Consider the following 20171-nt stretch of genomic DNA (forward strand, 5'->3'; position numbering starts at 1 on the left):
CTGTTAATGTGTAAACAACTCAAAATATGCATTTTAAGTTTAATAATTATCTAGAATACACTTTATATCTAAGTTTTAAGCAATGTTTTAAAATGTAGAGTCACAAAAATGCATTTTCATGAAATTCACATGCAGTATTTCCATAAGATTGTTTTTTTTGGTTGATAGGTTACAAACTACACCCGTTTTGAATAAATTTTTTATAATAATAAAATGACTAATTGAAGAAAATTTTACTTTTGTGGATGTAAGCAATCTTTACAACTGAACTTAAGGCATTTATTTATATTTGCGTACTTTGGGGTTCAGCCAATCAGCGTTAAGGAAAATAAATTAGCTTCTTAGCACATTAGCTATTAGCATGTCATGTAGCATTGTGGCTACATATTTAGCTTCCCAAGCTGCATTTTAAAACAATATTTCAGGTATGAAAGATGAAAAAGCTGTAAATATGATCATTTTTCACTTGAAGTTCTGCTAATAATTTTGACCTGCTAACACAGTACCGACATGAAGACTTTTATTTATAAACTCACTTTGCTTTTTGCTGTATATGGAGCTAAAATAACACCGACGTCTCACTGCTATTTTAATCATATATTCTTTCTTATTATTAATATTTGGAATACTTTTTATTTGATAAAGTAACAGATTATTGCTAAAAAAAAAAATTAAAAGGCCAAATAAGATTTCTTGGCCTCCTTTTTCCCTATATGTAATGCAGCCACAGTGTTTTATTGCTACACAAGTGGCTCATTAATGCGTGTTTGTTTATGTAATCTGATTCAAACACAAATAAAGCAAGTTGGAGTACGTAGGCAGGCAGAAATGGACCTTTTTTTATTTTTCTCGGGTGATAAACAACAGTGGATTGTCCTGACCAGACCAAACCGGATTAAACCGGTCTAGGCCAGACTAAAACAAGCGAGACATAGTAGAACCAAAATCCAACCACAGCTTATCAGACCGAACCGACCGGAACCGGTTCAAGGCAGCTGAACTCCCAGAACAGCCAACAGAAAATCAATACTTTGTTTTACTCTATGTAACCATGGCAACAGCCAGCGTGGTCCAGTCGGGTCTGGTCAGAAGTAACCTGGTCCGGTAATCTCTCCTCTTTCTTGCTTCCTTCCCTCCTTGGATTGAAGAAGTCAAGGGCACATCTACTTACTCAGAAGAACGGAGAAGCTGATTGGTCCACAAACAGTAAAGCCCCGCCCATCAGTTCTCTCCCCCTCCTATTGGTTGCCTATATCATTTGCAAGGATTAGGGCGGGCCTTTCTCCAATTGGTCGCCACAGCCTGAGGCAGAAAAGGCTCTTTCTCATATATTTTCCTCCTATTGGTCCATTCAAATAACACGCCAACTGTCAGTCACTCAGCAGCGGCCAATCAGGTTACAGTACCTGCAGAACTTTCTGGAATTATGTAGAAAAGAAAGAAAAGAAAAAAAACGATGCACAGGGAGATCAACCAATCATTTCAACTCATGGGAGGAGCTTCCAATTTTTTTTTCTAGATTTCATTTTTTCAATCTTTGTGTTTTGTCCGTGTGAGCCGTCCGTCAGTCTTCGTCCTTTTTTCCAAACGCAAAAATCAGTGCAATGCATCATGGAAACAATCGATCGCGAGGAGAGGGTGTATCACTACAACTTGGTGTGTGTGTGTGTGTGTGTGTTATGTTGGTATGGAAACATGCTGCGGGGTTAGCGCTCCAGCAGCGGGATGGTGCATTGTGTTAATTTGTTCTGTCCGCGTGTTTAGCTGGTGTCCATGGACTCCATGTTGGCGGAGCTGGAGTCTCTCTGGATGGAGTCAAAGATGGCCGCTAGCTCCTGATTGGACGAGATCTGGGACTGGAACTCTGACATCAGCGGCGACTTCTCGGCCTCTGGGATCGTCAGCAGTGCGACGACCGCTCGCATCGCCGACCGCTTCAGCTCGTCCTGCTTCTCAAACTCCTGTTTCACCGAGTTTGCCTTCACCTGCAGAGAAGCGCCATTTTTATTCTGCTGGTAGGCGGCAGCTCATCTCATCCAACACACTCCAATTTAATTTACTACACACAGCCCAATTCAATTTCTATTTATGTCGCAGACAGTCCAAAACATTTAAATTGACCAGAAAATTTATAATTTTTCAATGTAGTTAGCTAAAATTCTCCACTGTAAAAGTTCAATAAACAGTCATAAACGGTGTAATCCATTCCTGTTGAAAATACATTTAATTATTTTATGTTTAAGTTGCACACAGTCCAAATCGGGGATGCCCAAAGTGTGGCGCAGGGGCCATTTGTGGCTCTTGAAATTCTTATTTGGACCCCTGACTACAACTGGTAAAAATTTGGCCAACAAAACAGAAAACAACTGATGATCCCCCCAAAATGTGGAAATTGTATGCCGTTATATACAGATTTCATACAATTTTGTTTGTTGTCAAGTAAAAAACAAACAACAAAAATCGGAGTAAACTAATTTTTGCATTTTTAATTTAAATTTGCCAGACACCTCTGGTCCAAAACATCTCAACTGAATCAAATTCAAGAATCAATATAGTATCAACTAAAGACAGAATGGAAGAAGCTCAATTTGAGAAGAAACCAGGTGTGTGTTTGTAGCTGTACCTTTGTGGTGCAGGTGGCTCTCAGCGGCTCCACCAGTCTGTCCAGTCTCTGCAGCACAGCACTGGGACAAAGTGACGACAGTCTAGCCAGCATCAGGAAGGTCAGCATCTATCCGAACCAACGAGAATTCAACCATCACTTACTGGAACCGACCATATATAAGAAAAACCATTAACCCATTACTCTGGTTAATGAGGGCAATAATAAAAACTGAGACTAACAACCAGGATTAAATGATGAACTATTTCCTTATTTTTTAAAACTGATACCAAAGTATAACTTTACAAGATGCTCAACATCCCAAAATTTTTATTTTGTATTTTTTTGTGTTGGAGTTCTCATAAAATTACTAATTTATTCTCCTAACATTAACACTTTATTCTGTTAATACTGTGGCACTTTATTTAATAATAATAAAGTCGTATTATTTTGACTTTATTTATTCTTGTAAATTTTGACTTTATTCTTATAATTAAACATAAAAAATCATAGCCTTGTCCTAATATTCCATCATAGAATTGACCTGAATTCAAATAAATAGAAGCTGTAAAGCAAGATGGCCGCCCTGGGTGTGCTGACATCACTGTGAACTATGGAAACCCAGGAAAAAAAAAAGTACATTTTTCAAAAATGAAACCTTCAAAAGCCAAAGTACTGATCAATCGCCCAGCCTTAGTAACAACAGAACCCGGACCGGTGTGGTTTCGGGTCAACAGACCGACCTTGATGTCGTAGTGGTCCTTCAGCCCGTCCTCTACGTGGTTCAGGAAGGTGAAGATGTCCAGCCGGTCCAAGCAGCTGTCCAGCAGAGTATACATGCACTCGAACGCAGCCTTCCTCAGGTCCAGCCCGTCGTCCACCGTGTGTTTGAAGGGACCCATCTCCACCTACGCACAGCCAACAGTTGGTCAGCCACCTGGGCCACGCCCCCCTGCAGGTCTCCGCCCGGCGCCGGCTCTCCTCACCTCTCGGATCAGCTCCTTCCTCACTTTGGTCTCGTTGTAAAGATGCGGTAAAACTGAGTCCAGCAGTTCTCGGATCAGGCTGGGTTTGTTGTGGGCAGCGGAGTTAAAGGTTACCAAGGCAACGCGGCGCACGTTCAGGTCCGGGTCTTCCAGCGTCTTCAGGAAATCACCTGGGAGAAAAAGCAACCAATGAGGGATCAGACTCTTAACCTTCTACTGAAAATATTCAGTTCAACTTCTCAAGTAAAACCAGATGACCACTGAAATTAAAACGGTGAGAAAGTGTTTCACGATGGCGGCTTGACCAATTTCCGTGGTTAAGGTGCAACAAATCCCATAAAATAATGTATTTACTGGAAAGACTGGAGCTTCTTGTCTGAAATAGTACTTCATGAGAAAAATGGCTTAAACATAAAGAAATGTTGAGTTTAGGGTTGCAACTAACAATTATTTTAGTAATCTATTAATCTGATTAATCGGATAAAAAATTTGGCACATACTGCAGATTTTTCACGTAATCATATAAGCTAAAAGATTAAAAATACATTAAATATAAAACAAACAAACAATTACATTCTTTATTAAATAAGAAAATGAAAATTTATTGCAGTGTTGTCAGTGTTAACACAAAATCTGCTTACAAAAAGAATAAAAATCCCACATATTTAGGATAAAAACAGAGGAATTACCTATGCAGTTCTTGAGCAGTGGGTCGATCGGCTGCGGCTGATCAGAGATGGTGAACTTTACCGCTGTTACCACGGAGCTCCTGGCATACGATGAGCCTACAGACAGAACCCGATAAACGTCTGACTCTAATGCTACTGCTGTTGGTTATCTGGTGATTTTAGTTCTGCTGACCTGACAGCAGGTATCCCTTGAGGCGGGGCAGCAGAGTTTCCGGGTCGATCAGCGTCAGTTTGCCCAAACATTCGGCCACAACGTTCCTGGTCCCCTCCTCCTGACACTCGCAGTGTTTGAGCAGCAGAGACCAAACCGACTCCACGTAGGGCTTCAGGCCCGACACGGACGCCGAACCTGGACACACACATGTTAAAACCAAACACACACACACACTACTACAGGCCTTTCTAACATCATAGAATACAGATTTGTAAAGCAGAAGTGGAGCCTCCTGCACAACCAACAAGAATGTAGCAAGTTGTTTCTGTAAGTCAACAACAAAACACTTGTCTTTTCCAGCGGCCATTGTATAGCAGTAAAACCAACTGAACAAATGTTCTGGAACTCAGTTTGGGTTGCTAGGTAACGAGTGGAACTCTGCTGAGGTTATTAAGTAACAAGGTTGCTTGTTCAAATTGTGACTGAACAATCTGGAGAGATGTCTTAATTTACTAATACGTCTAGTGATAAACCAGCATCAGATCTCTGGGATGTAAGTGTGGTGAATCTGATTTTATGATAAACCAGCCTGCCATACACACAGAGCGTTAGCGGATGCTGTTTCTTACTAATGATTTCTTTGAGGGAGTGCAGCAGCAGGTACTGCCTCTTGGAGGAGGAGATCTCCTGCAGGACGAAGGGCAGATACTCCGGAAGATTCCCCACTGCGATGCTGCCGAGCGCGTACGACGCCGCAGACTTCACCTGAGACACAGCAAGCCCAGGTCAGAGGTCAAGTCACTTCACACACTCAAATATTCCAAGTATGGTTGGGCAATAAATATAATTTTAGGGAAATGTGGGCGGCCATCTTGTTTTACAGCTTCTGTTTATTTGGACTTTGAATATTAATTAGGGCCAGGCTAAATTTTTTAACAATAATAAAATAATAATATTAGGAAGTCCAACACAAAAAATAACAGAAAAGATTAAATCAGATGTTTTTGCATTATTACCATTATGTTACTTGAAAATGGCCTCAAAACAATATTATCGTTTATCGTGATAAATTCTGGGACCATTAATTGTCCAGCTAAATTTGCTTGTTAGCCCGTTCCAGCAGAAAACTGGTTGTGTTTACCTCTTCACTGGACGAGGAGAACGCATCCAGGATGACGGTCTTGAGTTCTGGTTGGCCGCTGAGGTCCACATGGTGTCCCACCTCGCCCAATGAGAGCAGAGCTAGCAACCTGATGGAGTCTGTGGAGCGACTGTTCTTCACATCCTGGCAATCCAAAAGACAGAAATCAGATTTCACAAGCAGAACGTGGAATAATCTAAACTTCCTCCATGAGGTTTTATTGTCTCACCTGGATGAACTGCCCCACCACAGCTGGCCCCTCGTTGGGGCAGGCTCTGGTCAGAGCCGCCACGCATTTAGCGATGGAGCAGTACGCCTGTTTGTGAGGCAGAGCGGCGCTCTGACTGTACACTGGACCCGTCAGCATCCTCAGCAGGTCCATGTAACCCAAACCAGAGGTTTTAGTGGCGACCAGAGCCTGAACAGAGTTAATAAACCTGTGATTATCACAAAGTCATAGTCAAAAAGTTCATTTGGTTCAGGATTTATTACTTAATTTTCATTATTCTGACTTACAGCCAACACAAATACTTTGGTCCCATATCAGGTGAGAACGATACTTTGGTACCGTTCTCACCTGACAGTCTACCGGACGGCCAGGTGAAACCAGAAAGAAATGAGTGTGAACCTGGTAGAAGTCCAGCATGGCGGCGAGCGCTCCTCCCTGCAGCAGCGGTGACCGGACCAGCGTGATGAGCTGCTGCAAGATGTTTCCGCCGGCCAGCTGGCCCAGTGAGGACGGGTGCGTCACAGCCAGCGTGGACAGGAAGCTCAGCGCCATCTGAGACACGTGCATGTCGCTCTCCGAGATGAGAGGCGGCAGCTCGGCCAGGACGGCGTCCACCATGACGGGCGTCACCGCGGAGCTGCAGGGCAGAAACGAGCGATGAAGTGGGCGGAGCTCAAGCGGTGGGCGGGCCGCGCAGGTGTGGCGGCTACCTGTAGTTTCTGAGCAGGATGTCCAGAGCAGCCAGCGTGCAGAGCTTCAGGGCCCGCTGGTTCTTCCTGAGGAAGGAGGCGAGGATGGGAACGGCGTCAGGAAGTACGGGTCGAAGGTCGATTTTCAACGGAGAGCCGGCGATCAGCGTCAGAGCTGCAAACAAAACGACAACATTACGCCTACTGGTTGCTGCTCGCCGCTGCATGGTCCGTACCATCGACTCACAAGAAATACTTTAGGATTATTCTTAAAGGTGAGCTATTACACTTCCTTCAACTGGTTAGGGTAGACCTATGGCATAAACAAAACATTTTTATTACACTTTTTGCACAAAATAATTCTTAGATAAGGGGATTTTAGTTTAAGACATTTTAGGGCATCTTGTCACTTGTAATTCAATAAACTGCTGCTGGCCACGCCCCCAAATCAACGTTTAGAATGTCTGCAAATAGATGCGCAATTTCACCATCATACATGTTTGAAAAGCATTAGTAGCGACTCCTGTACAACCAACAGGAGGGCAGTAATTGGTTTCTGGATGTAAGTGAACAACAAAACTCTTGTCTGTTCCAGCAGCCACTGTGCATCGCATACAGGGGTAAAACCAGCGGACCAGATGTGTAGAACTCAGATTGGGTTGCTAGGTAAGGAGCGAAACTCTGCTGGGGTTGCTAGGTAATGTGTCACTGCCGTTGAAGATGACTTAATCGGGAGGTTTTGAAACTGCTCACTTTCCAGACCACAAAAAATATTAACTTGTTGCTAAAAAAACCAGCTGCATATTTGTTTTTTAAGCTCTTGCTCTGTTTCAGGAGCAGTTAAGACCCAAATGGAAGCACAAAAACGTGCAAAATGTGAAATAAAGAAAATACTCCTAGCTATAAGATGGCCTATTTCCTTGACAATATTGTAATTATCTTAATGAATAATAATAATTTAGTTCAAAGAAAATAATTCAGTAGAAAATTGTGTATCAATTAGGGTTGAGCATTTATCAAATAATTTATCACTGAAGTATTTCTTTTAGCTCCTGTGCGAATTAGCTGATGCCACCTGACCTTTGACCGTCGTCAGCCGTGTGATCTCGTTCTTCAGACGCTCCAGAAAGATCAGCAGCGTTCCTGGAAGCTCGCTGGGCAGACGGTCACCTGCACAACAAAACCAGTTAGGAGCAAAACATTTGATGATGTCACGTCTTATTTTTATTTATTTCTTTTTTCTAATGTCACATCATGTGACTGACAGGTGGCTGTTACCTAGGTTACAGATGATCTGCCCCATACAGGAAATGGCTCGCTCTTTGACCTCCTGGTCAATGTCGGCGGCTTTCAGGCGTTTGATCGTGCAGGTGAAGAGGTCATTGATGTAGGGGGAGGGGTCAAAGCTGTCCGAGCCTTCTGATTGGTTATCCAGAGGTCTGATCACCTGGAGACCGTAAACACATCAATAAACACCGTTTGAGACGCCGAATCCATTACAGTCGCTGGTTTGAATCCCACCTTGACGAGCTGCTGGGTGACGAGCAGAGCCTCTGAGGTGATCTTGTAAAAGGGGTCTCCCACGCAGGCCACCACGGGCGGCACGAGGGCGGGAACATGGGCGTGGAAGGCGTGAGCGGGGTGCGTCACCATGATGACGTGGAGGCAAGACAGAGCGTCGATCTTCAGGTTGGAGCTGCTGGACTTATCGTTCAGAGAGAAGATGATACCTGAGACACAAAAACCATCACAGGTTAACAATCAGTAATATCATAAGTTTAATAATGTGTTTTCTGCTGGAATGGACAGTAAAACATGTTTGTTCTATTTTAAATCTGAATATTTTTATTATTTTGACACATCAAAGTATTTCCAAACCCTACAGATTTTTTTAATTAGCTTTTTTTGGTCATATTTTAGTTTGTCCGATCAAACAAATTTACAGTTTTACTAGCCCGACCTGATTGATTTAGGGTGTTTTCACACCTGATCGTCCTGAAGATTCGCTTTGATTCGGGACCAAAGTTGTAACAATTGTTACATTTTCAGCAGCTGCTGTTCTCTTTCTCACTGAACTGGGTCCCGTTGAGCAGCCTGTTCCCCTCCTGGCCTGTGGGGGCGCTGCATCAAGAACCACTGAAGGAAACGATGCAAAAACCTCTCAAGACACTGAGCGCAACTTCCTTCTTCACCAGATGGAAACAAAAATGGAGCGGCGTCTGATTTTAGCTGTTGTAGAATTTCTTTTTTGTCCACCAGCCATTTCTCCTGTTAGCGCTAGATAGCTAGTTTGTTATGGTTGTATTTACCCAGAATGCCCGGCGTCGTAGTCCATTTCCTGCTTTTAGAGGAGTCTCCAATCCGCTTGATGTTTGCATTTGCATTCCCGAGTTCTTTTCAACCTCTTTTCGACCGAGGTTTTTAAGTGGACCAGAGTTTGCTTTTTTGGTCTGATTAGCATTCAGACCTCACCAAACAAACCGGACTTTCTATGCAAATGAACTCTAGAAAGAAAATGACCCAAAACCTCATCAATGACTCGTCCAGAAGAACTTTATGGAGTTGCTTAGTCACTAAATCAGATTTACCAGCTAAGATATCACCTTAAATAAGCAGTTTATTCTCAAAAACTCCATTCTGAAAAATCCTCCCGAGTGATAATGTTGCAAACACTGATGGTAATTTTTGCTGCCAATGGGGGCAGAACTACGTATTAGGTTTGGGGGGTGAATACTTTTTAATTTCACTGTAAATCTACAGGGTTTCTGTTTATTTGTGGCGCCGCATTACCTGGTATTAGTACTGGGATGTGCTGCGTCAGCGCTCCTGGGAGGACGTTGACCAGTTCGGTCAACATGTTGAAGCAACACTGCCGGGTTTTCACGCTTTTCTCCTTCAGCTGTTTGTGAAGAGCTTTGACGATCATGGGCACCTGCAAAGGACGAGCAACATTAACAGAGAGAGAGAGAGAGTGCTACTTCCTGTCACCTGCTTCAGTCTGTTTGGTAGAGCAGGATGCTGATGATTTCCTGTCACCGTGGGAACGGGTGAGAAAAAACCAGCAGCATCACTAAGTAAGCAACAGTGCCCCCTGCAGCACAGAAACTACACTGCAGACATTGTGGTCCAGTTAAAACATAAAATCTAGACTACAACCACTTTTTTATTAAGATTTTATTCTAAATTATGAAGAAATCAAAACTGAACCATGTTAAAGGATTCAGTGTTGTTTGCAAAGAGATTTAAAGACAAATAAATAAAAGTTTTTAAACATTTTCTTGTTACTTTACCAATAAAGTAAAGTAACACCAAAATATCTCAAATTAAACTTTGAAACTTCTGCTCTGACCTCAGTTCATCAGCCAAAGTGTGAGACAGGTTTTAAAATCAGGTTAGAAATCACATTAGAAAGGCTGAGAGGAAAAATGCAAATACATGGGTTGAAAAAGCTAAAAATATTTAATTAATGGCAAAAATAAAAGGATGTTTATCAAAAACAGAGGATTAGGGCAAGGCTAAGAAAACAAATTTTAATTAGAAGAATAAAGTCATGGCATAGAGAGAAAAAAGTCATACGACGAGAAAAAAAGTTGTCATAAAGTCACAATATCACCAGAATAAAGTTATAATAAAAGTCGTACGACAAAAAAAATAATGTTCATTAAAAAATAATAAGTTAAAATAAAAAAGTAAAACATCTTGTGATGTTATACTTTGGTATTGATTTTACAAATAAGAAAATACTTCATCTTTTAACACATCAGCAGCTAATTATTATTTTGTTTATTCTGCTAATATATTGACTTTATCCTCTTAAATAAAAAAGGAAATTAAAACAATCCCTTTAATTTGACTCTATAGCTCTGTTTTAGATACATGGCCGTCCAAACGTGATAAAAAGTGGAACAAAGTTGATTCTGACGGCGCCATCTAGAGGGAAGAAACTGAATTCCCAGTTTAATTGGGAATCATCACTGAAGAGGAAATTAATATGATAGATTACTGTCCCTCTCAAAGGCATCCTGACCGTTTACACATTTTCTCACGATAAAACAACAAAATCTCATGTTATTGAGATTTCATGCGCCAGCCCATGAAGTCGAGCATAACGAGTCGTCTGCCTTGTTTTTCCCACCTGACTCTGCAGCATCGTTAGCGGCGTCTCGCCCTGCTCCATGGCGTCCGGGTCGGCCAACCAGCTCTGAGCCGGCCTGGTCTGTTTCAGCAGCGACAGGTAGGCGTGGAAAACATCCGCCTTCACGTTCTCCTCTCTCTCCTGAACACACAGGAAGCAGACGGCCGTCACCGCCGGGACCGGAGAACCGCCGACAAATATCACCGGACCCGGCACGCGCCACCGCTACGCGTCGAGTCCAGAGAGAAACGCAATAACGCAAAGAATCTGAAAACTAACCAACTCGCTCTTCGGTTGCCTAGCAACAACCTGATGGGTAACAGTTTCAAGTTCCGCCCCCCTCAACTTCTGTTACCTAGCAACGAGTAATTTCGCAACAGAGAAAGTTTTACTGCTATTCTTCATAACTGCTTAAAAATAAAAAATTATTTGAAGAAAAGACTGGATAAAACAGGAAGTAATGCTATTTCATTTAAAACAAAAAAAACCTAGTCAATAATTATCAATTATCAATATCAAAACGCTGATATCGTTACAAGTTGTTCAGCTCAGGCTTAAAAATATAAAACTATAACGGACCGAATGTTCGGTTCTGTGTAGTAAATGGATTTACCACAAAGTACTTCTGGTCTAACTTCTAATGCAAAAATCTTAGTACACTTTAAATAAAATAAAACTCACTCGTAGATAACCTTTCAACAAGATATAGGAAATTTATTTAAGTCAATAATTTCTTAATATTAGCTTAACGATCATCAAATATGATAAAAATATTTCAGAAAATATTTAAACTATGTCTCCTAAAGGGCAATTATGTAAAATTAAATAAACTGTGCAATATAAAAGAGAAATCTGCTCTCTTTCATCTCGACAGAAAACAAACTGTTTATAGATTTATTTTATGGAGAATCTATATTTCACACATCAAAACATTATACATTTTGTCAGTCTTAATTTTACAGAAATCAGATAAGAAATAAAGACATTATAAAGGTTTTGGTAACATGTTCCAGCTCAACCTGCATTAGGCTGGTTTTGTGAACAGGACTCTGTGTAGTAATGGCGTCGCTAGCGATGGTGGCTAATAGCTGCTGTCCTGTCCAGTGATAAATGTTCATGTCAGAAATGTTCAGCGGCAGAAACGGGATGTTTGAAGTTACCTTGAAGCGGCAGACGAGCGCAGGCGAAATGGAGCGGTAGAACTCCGGCAGCATCTCGTGGCGCGTTGAAACGACGGCGTCCAGACATTTGGCCGCCGCCCTGCGGACCTTCCAGCTCATGTCGTCGTCGTCGCTGTATTCATCATCGCTACCTGGACAGGTAAGAGAAAAACAAGTTCAACTAAAACCCAGAGCTGGCTGAAAAATTGATTTTATTGATTAATCAAATTTCTGGTTTTTGAAGATTTAACTTTTAGAAAATCTGGATTCTTTTTTTCCCAATGCAAACCGAAGGAATGCATTGACAGAATAGAAAATCCAGATTTTCTCAAAAATTCTCCTAGCCTGGCCTGGAAACATCTCAAATTTTGAAATTAATCTCAAGAATTTAAAAGAAAATGTTTTTACTTTTGAAACTTTGAGATCAATCTAGAAAATTTATGAGGTTATGAGATTTTTTTAAGCACATTTTCCACTTTTTAAACTCAGAAATGTCCAAGTTTTTTCTAAAACAATTTCTGTTTTTCTAGAAAGTTTTGACTTTTCAAGTACAGAAATTTCCCAAGTTTTTTTCTGAAAATTTTCTGAAATTAATCTGAAAGTTTTGGCAGAAATTTGCACCCTTTACTCTTTCTTTTTTATTGAAAATTCCTCTGATATGCTCCCGTAGCCGTACAACTCAGTCTGGAATAAAAGCCAGTTTTTGAAAAATATTTTCCCTCATTTGTAATTTCTTTTTTAGAAAAGAAATCAGATTGTATTTTTTAGCCATATCATCCAGTTCTATTAAAACCGCTCCCATTTTTCCAGGTTGGTTCCAACATGGCGGCGCCGATAAAAACATTTGTTACCCTGGTAGTCTTCATCGTTCTGCTCAGCGTCCATGGCGTTGTCGTCCTCGTCTTCGTCGTCAAAGTTGTAGTTGGGGTCGTAGGTCAAGTAGCGGAGGCAGATGGAGATGATGGTTGGAACGTGGGGATAAACTTCTTTGGGACACCTGCAGAGAGACGAATTAAGCCAACAGAAGAAGAAGAAGAAGAAGAGCTGCCTCCGCCGCGCCACGCTGTACCTCCTGACGAAGGACTCGAAGGCCTGGATGCAGTACTCTCTCAGCTCGTCGTCGTCTATGTTGCAGAACTTCACCACCAGAGGGATGATCTTCTCCAGGTACTCCCCTGAAGAGACAGGTCAAAGGTCAGCTCTGCGTCCGGTCAGAACGGTCGGACTCTTCAGGCTGCGTCTCACCGATGCGGTGTCCCGCTTGCCGGCTGATGGCCGCCGTGCACTGGATGTAGGTGCGCGTGGTGGACATGTTGTCGTTCCGGCCCAGCTCCGTCAGCAGATGCTCGATCAGGTCGATGAAGACCAGGTTCCCGCACGACATCACCAAGTGGCCCAGAGCCATGATGGTCCTCTGGAAACAGGAAGCAAAAACACGCTCAAGAGGGATTCATGGCAGCGGATTTAACGTGAAGTTCCTGAATGCACCTTTCTGACCGCCAGCCGGGGGGAAGTTAGCTGAGGCAGCAAGCAGCTGAGGATGGAGGGATGGAAATTCACCAGCAGGCCGCCTTGTCTGGAAAAACAACAGGTTTGATCACTTAAACAACATCAGGGACACATTTCTGATATAACTAACTAAAATATAACATAATGTCCTTTTCACACCCTTTTCTCCTGACCAGTCAGAAAACAAAACACTAATATAATTTTATAAAAATCCCTCAATTTCAATAATTTTGTTTAATGTATAAAATATAAGATGGTTAATAAATTATTGATCCATTAGTAATAACAAATATTAATTATACTGAAGCAATCTAAGCAAATTTTGTTGAGGTAAATTACCTTCCTGCTTAAATTAAATGCTTAAACTGAATTTACTAAGAAAGCAACAAATAAATCTCTAAAAAAACATTTTCTGGAATTTAGCAAATAGAAATAATTTCTTAAATTTGAACTGATCTAAAACCAGAAAAGTTTAATCTGATTCAACTTCAGATGGTGAGAAAAAAAAAAGTTATGTGACTTTATTAGGTGTATGCACTTTATCACAAAACTGTGCAGTTTGAATATCAAGTACTTTCCAAAATTTGGGAAACACTTAATTGGAGGAGTTTGGAGCACAGAGCAACAGTCTAGTCCAAGTAAGTCGTTCCTGAGGTTTTCTCTGGTTCTGGAGGAAGACGGCGGCTTCCTGTACGGAGTTTAAACTCTGACTTCAGTTGTCCCTGTTTGAATTTTAATATCACACTTTTTCCTTCCACTCAACTTTCCATACAGCAGCTTCTTTTGTGGTTTACTCTACTTATGACCGTCTTTCTCATGGTTTCATCGGCCATAAAGTCACTTTTCTCTTTAAAAAAATAATTTTTATTGATCTGGTGAAATTATCTAATTTTAAACTGAAAGCTAAAATGTTTTTAATTTTAACTTTACTGAAATAAATTAGCTTTTAGTTTTTATGACTCTTTATTTTTGTATCTTTCTGAAACGTCTTGTTGCTGAAATATACAAATAAACTTGATTGATTGATTGATTTGATGACATCATCAGCAACCTTCACAGTTTATTCTGGTTTCTTTACGTTCCTGCGGCTCTGAGCTGCATCCAGGTGCATCCAGGTGTTTCCGTACCTGCACAACATGTCCGCCATGATGTCCAGCGCCTCCAGCTGCACCGACACGTCTTCCTGTTTGGCGATGGCGCTCGTCAGGCGGCCCGTTATCTTCTTACAAACACTGGCAGCTAAAGCAGAGCCTGAAACACGGACAAGGTAAACGAGACTCGTATTAAAGTAAATTATATAATTTTATTGGCAAAAAAAGGAAAATAAAAATTATTATTATTAGGAATAATTTTAACGTCCTGTTTTACCGCTGGAAGCCGGCGGTAACTCTCCGATCACGGTTTTGAGGCCGATGGAGGAAATGTCTCGCAGCTGTTCTTTGTCTGACAGCATGTTTGTGCACAGAGTGTCCACGATCGTCTCCACCTGATACTCCTTCACTTTGCTGACCAGCGGCCCCAGGCTGGCGAATCAAACGCACCCAGTTACCCGCAGCAATTAAAACACAGACGTTTCAAAACAGATGCATTTCTTTTTTCTTTTACCATTTGACAGCCAGGTTCTGAACTTCTCCGTTTTTGTCTTCCAACAATTTCAGGATCATTCTCACCACCTGTCAATAATCACAATTAATCGATGGATTAGGCCAGAAATTAAAGCGTTCACAGTGGATTTCATCCGTACGAACCGACCTTCCTCTCGCTGTCGTCGTCCAGTTTGATCGAGTCTTTCTGAAGTTCTGTCATCAGGTCGTTTGTGGCCATAAACCTAAAACCAAAAACAAATTCAACCGTTTATTCTCAGGGTTCAAAGGTCAAAGATTTACCAACCTCCCTTTTACATTAAAATCTTACATTTTTATTGACACACAAACATAAAGTGTTGTTATGGAGAATGAGATGCTGTTCTAATTTTTTACACATAAAAATCTAAAAATAAAGTGAAGACAAATGGAGTCAAAAATCTAAAACCTGATACGGGTTTCAGATTCAGATGTTAGGATGGCCTAGTCAAAGTCCAAACACACATTTGAGGCAAGAATTAATGTTTACATATGTTTGCCATCCAATCTGACTAAACTTGAGCTGCTTTATAAAGAACAATGAGCAACAATTTCACTGATAATAAATCAGTTAAAAAATTTCACATTTTACAGATTTCAAATTTAACCTCTTAAGCTTTTATGTACAATTTTAAAAATATATTAAAAGGTGCAAATAAATAAATAAATTCCTCTTTTAAATAATAAAATAAACATTTTATTTGCCTAATTCCTTTAGTGAATTTGAACTGGATGAAGCTAAAACTGCCACTGGAGGAGTTTTGGATAAATGTATAAATATTTTGTAAAATTTCAGCATAATTACTGCTTTTAATAAGTTATTTTAAAAGCAAATTGTGTTTTTGGAGTCTGTATACAGTAGTTAGTTAATAATTCATTAATCAATCATTATTATAGTCATACTCTAGATATTCAAACATGTTGCAAAGGATTTTCAGATGGACCTTCAGCAAAGACAAAAGCATGCCACACTTTTCAGATCTTCTCTTGTTTTCAGCTTTGCTCTACTTTGTGCTGATCCATCACTTTTCCAACTACCTCAAGCTTTTTATCTTTTATTTATCTTGGTAAAGAATTACAGGAATGAGATGAAGTTTCTCTTTTCTGCACCAACATTTTGAAAGCTGAAGAGGAAAACCAGATCAGGGCAGCTGGAGATTCATAACTAATTATTTGTTGTTTTTAGCTCCAGGAATGAACTCGGTGGCGTCTGTAAAACAATCCGTCTTTATGCAGAAACCTTAAGAAAAACATAAAACACCAACAAAATTAGGACAGATCTTCTCCGTTTGCTTCAGATCCAGATCAAAGAAATCTAAAGTTGTTTTTTTATTAACTTCTTCACTGGAGCCTTCTTCCTTTTTTTTTTTTTTGCTATTAATCCAAATCCTTTAATGCTAAATGAGATCTGCTGACAGCGAGTCCAATCCAATAATCACGCTTTCCTCTGCGACACATCCTGCGTGCACGGCGACTCATTTGCATATGTTTGACAGCGACGCAGCAAAGCTTTAAGAAGATCATTTGTGAAGACTCCAGCAGCGACACTCCACCTAAAAAAGACATTTCCTCTCCTGCTGAGCATCCGCTGATTTGGTATTAAAGCGCTCCGATAAGAACGGCTCCTCAGCTCCGCTCAGCCGAGGTCACGAGCAATTTCCACAGCGAGCGCGGCCGGGGCGCATTTTTTCACAGATTTATGGGACAGACGCGGCTGCTGTCGGAAGCGATGAAACCGATAACGTCGCCGTGGAGCTTCTCACCAAACAAGCTGCTTTGCTCCCAGAGTTTGATGAGATTTTAGGAGTTTCACTGCCGTCTGTTTAACGTTTCAGTTGAAACATCAAGCAAATGAACCACAACAAAGTCAAATAATTACCAACTTATTTTATATCACACAAAACAACTTTTTGTCTAATTATAAGAGATTTATTCTATAGACTGTCGCACTTCCTAGTCCTGGGAATTCTGAATTGTTTCTAAATATTTAATAATCAACTTTAATCTGCTGTTGTCTTTGTAAAATTTGATTTAGAATAATTATTTGTTTTATTTATTTGAAAAAGCCATTTGTTCAAGAAACACTGAAGAAAAGAACCACAGCGTAACAACATAGTCAATAATTAGAAACAACTTATTTTCTATCACACTCAAAAACTTTCTGTCCAACATTACAAACGCAGGAAATAATTATTGTACAGAAAATCACAATTCTTACTGCTGGGAATTCTGGATTGTTTCAAAATGCTTCATATTCTATTTTAATCTGATGAAATATTATTTGAATAATATTTGTAATATTATAAGTAGAATAATTCTTTAATGTGTTTTTTGTTTCAGAAAAAGCCATTTGTTTGACAAACACTGAACAAAACAAGCAACATAAAAATATAGTCAAATAATTAGCAACACAACCGATTTTATATCACACAAGAACTTTTTGTCCAATTATTAGAAATGTATTCTATATAAAATCATAATTCTTAGTCCTGGGAATTCAGAATCAATTCAGTGTTTAAAAATCAACTTTAGTTAGATTAATTTTTTGTACAATTATATTTAGAATAATTCTCAGATTTTTTTATTTAAGAAAAAGCCATGCAGCTGAGCTAACCTCATACTGATAATTTAAGTTACAGAATTTTCTGCAAACATATTTTTGTTAAAATATAAACTGATGGGAATTGATGCAGTTCGAAACAATGTAGAATTGTATTAAAAATATTCTATTTGCATTACAATGAATTTTTAAACCGCTTAAATAGAAAAATTGGTTTCTGAATTGAATCGTGATCCTAAAAAGGTCAATCGAGACAAATACATTTTAACACCAGCATAAAATGACATTTAAATTATTTTATCATTTATTTTGATCTTTGAGGAAAACCTGAATGACTCAGACTAAAGCTACCCTAACATCTTTATTTTTGGTCAACACATTTTTAAATTTCAGGAATTTTATGTTTGATTTTTAATATAAGTTAATATGGAAACATTACAACCTAATTTTATTTGTTTTTATAATGCTCCAATGTTAATTCTATGTGTAAAATTCAAATAGTTTAGAACACATTGTATTGATACATTTTATTTTGTGGAATATGTATGATAATCTTTTGAAGAAAAAAAGTTTTTCAGAAGAAAATAATTCTTTAATAAATTATTAAGTAATAAAGAAAGTACTGGCAATTTGAATAAAGTGATAAAAAGCATTAAGCACCACAAGCAGTGATCCAGTTTGAACTCAAACAGTTTGTGGTGATATTATTGATGGATACTAACAATGTTAACAGAGATTAATCGACATTCTTTACCAATATAACAGAACTTTGGAATGAAGGATTAAAACACAATCACAGTTTAAGTGGTTAATCATATAAACTCATAAATATTAAACAAGGGCTACACAAAAATCAGAAAAATGTGTTATAATGATATTATTACAGAAAACTGAATACTTGTGTCTTTTTTAGCCAATTAAGAGTCCATTCTGGTCAAATGTATTCAGCGTCTGATTTTCTGACACTTTAAATCCCGTATCCATTCAAATATTGAATCCCTGTATTGATTTGCAATTTTAATATGGCGGCTATGATACGTTGTGCAGCGCTATCCTACTAAATATTCTCTACCAGCAAGCTCTGATTAGCATGCGATAACGACTGCGATTCAGAATCTAATGGAGCAATGAATCTTCAGTAACAGTCAGTCTTGCAACCTGAATAACCTGAATAGGCCTCTGATGGAAGAATGTTGCTATGACAGCCTAGTAACTGTTATGCTAACATCTAATTGGCGATATTCTACATTAGCATGTCCAAAGCAATGCTAAACCAAGACATTTGCTTTAGCCGCTCCTTTTTAAGTCTGGTCGTATAGCTAGAAAGATGTTGGAGTAGGGGATAAGATCCTTTACGGTCAATGGAAGGGATGGTTAGGACTTTCTCCTTTTCTCACACAGCTCTACCAAGTTTAAAATCCTTGTTTTGTCATAAACTCCAGACTCTAACTCTCTCTCTCTTTCTTTCTAAACAGATCCTGTGAAGTTGCCAGGAAGCTGCCAAGTACCCATAATGCACCCCTGTGTGATGATGTCTTCAGGGATTCCCTGTGAGCCAGTCAGGTAAGTGTTAAGAGGAGCAAGTGTGACAGAGGTATCAGAAAATGAGCTGGAATACCCCAGATGTCAGGTCCCTGAGAAACACTGGATACTAAATACAATATGGCCGCCTCCTGTATGTGACACAGTGGGCTGCAGAAACAAACGCCTTATCTGAACCCTAGTGGACTGCTGTCTCATTAAATCCATCATCCATAGACAAAACTGTCCCACTTCTGTCAGAAAACTTGCTGGACAGAGTCTGAATGCCCCAAACCAACACAAGCCATGTTTATTGGTTTGCTAATGGTAGTTAGCATCGCTTCTGATCACAACTTCACGGTCAAATCCAACCGGCTTCGAGTCAGAACACGGTTAAGTTGGAGGTGACGTCATCCCCGGACCTGAGTTCGGGGTTCAGACCCAGCTGTAATGCAGCAGAACCTCACAGTTCTGCTGCATGACTGAAGTTGGTGGCAACCATCTAGCAGGCGGGCTAGCTGCTAACCAACGGCCGTTAACACGCAGCTCAGCTGTCTGTTAACCGGCATCTCCAGCTGGTTAAAATCTTAACGCCCCGTTCGTTACCCTGATAACCAGCAGCTAGCAGCAAAACACCGGCTGTCACATCAAATCTAACCCGAGGATCGGGCCTAACTACCAGGCTAACGGGGTGACGATGATCAGACAGGTGGAAGCTAGCAGCTAGCACATTAGCCTCAGGCCTTACTGAGGCTGCACTGGGTTTAACAAACAACAGCAGCGGGTTTAACAGGAACCTAGAACCGATCCATAAAGCGGAACCACTTGTGTCGATTTTACCTGAAATCTTTGTCGCTGGATGTCATTTTCTCCAGCAGGTTGGAGATGTGGTACGAGGCGCTCGCCATGTCGGTGCTGTTAGCTGTTAGCCTCCCGCTAGCACACTGCGCTCAGTGAGAGTTCCTGCGAGCCCCGCTGCGTGTCTCTGCGTGTTTCTGCGTGTGCGTGATTTTTTTAAGACTAAAAGGGTGTGTTGTTGCTGCTGAAGCCACCGTCCTCTCCGTCTACAGCGACTGTCGCATCCCGGGGCGCGGAGTTTGTTTGAATGGAGCAGCCGTTTCTCTCTGCAGAGGGGCGGAGTGATCAAGGATGGACGCAGCGGGGTCGAAGGTCA

At 40.3% G+C, this 20171-nt stretch overlaps 2 protein-coding genes across 2 annotated transcripts in view; one reads left to right on the plus strand and one right to left on the minus strand.

Moving 5' to 3' along the window:
• Positions 1–811: 811 nt before the first annotated feature.
• Positions 812–20148, minus strand: cand1 (cullin-associated and neddylation-dissociated 1). The gene is made up of 26 exons (XM_032589465.1): positions 19838–20148; positions 15047–15122; positions 14900–14967; positions 14663–14817; positions 14422–14545; positions 13274–13361; positions 13031–13199; positions 12855–12960; positions 12637–12782; positions 11786–11937; positions 10626–10766; positions 9281–9422; positions 8012–8220; positions 7769–7937; positions 7571–7660; positions 6512–6665; positions 6201–6438; positions 5802–5990; positions 5573–5716; positions 5061–5196; positions 4450–4626; positions 4278–4373; positions 3589–3758; positions 3346–3510; positions 2624–2731; positions 812–1985 (listed from the first exon to the last, which is right to left on the minus strand). Exons 1-26 carry the CDS (start codon positions 19903–19905, stop codon positions 1761–1763), a joined length of 3705 nt encoding a protein of 1234 aa, XP_032445356.1. The 5' UTR covers positions 19906–20148; the 3' UTR covers positions 812–1760.
• Positions 18965–20171, plus strand: part of grip1 (glutamate receptor interacting protein 1) — a 67639-nt gene continuing 66432 nt past the window's right edge. Inside the window, exon 1 of the mRNA XM_032589478.1 lies at positions 18965–19039. The gene's annotated coding sequence lies outside the window, so the exon portion shown is untranslated. The remainder of the gene's footprint in view (positions 19040–20171) is intronic.

Source organism: Xiphophorus hellerii, chromosome 17, assembly GCF_003331165.1.
Source record: "Xiphophorus hellerii strain 12219 chromosome 17, Xiphophorus_hellerii-4.1, whole genome shotgun sequence".
Lineage (NCBI taxonomy): Eukaryota > Metazoa > Chordata > Actinopteri > Cyprinodontiformes > Poeciliidae > Xiphophorus > Xiphophorus hellerii.

Excerpts from the sequence above, each read along its gene's own strand:
- cand1 (XM_032589465.1), bottom strand. The coding sequence starts at position 19,905 with ATGGCGAGCGCCTCGTACCACATCTCCAACCTGCTGGAGAAAATGACA. Across the intron at positions 11,938-12,636 it reads GAACGATGAAGACTACCAGG|GTAGCGATGATGAATACAGC; the intron begins GTAACAAATGTT and ends TTACCTGTCCAG. Across the intron at positions 9,423-10,625 it reads TAACGATGCTGCAGAGTCAG|GTGCCCATGATCGTCAAAGC; the intron begins GTGGGAAAAACA and ends CGTCCTTTGCAG.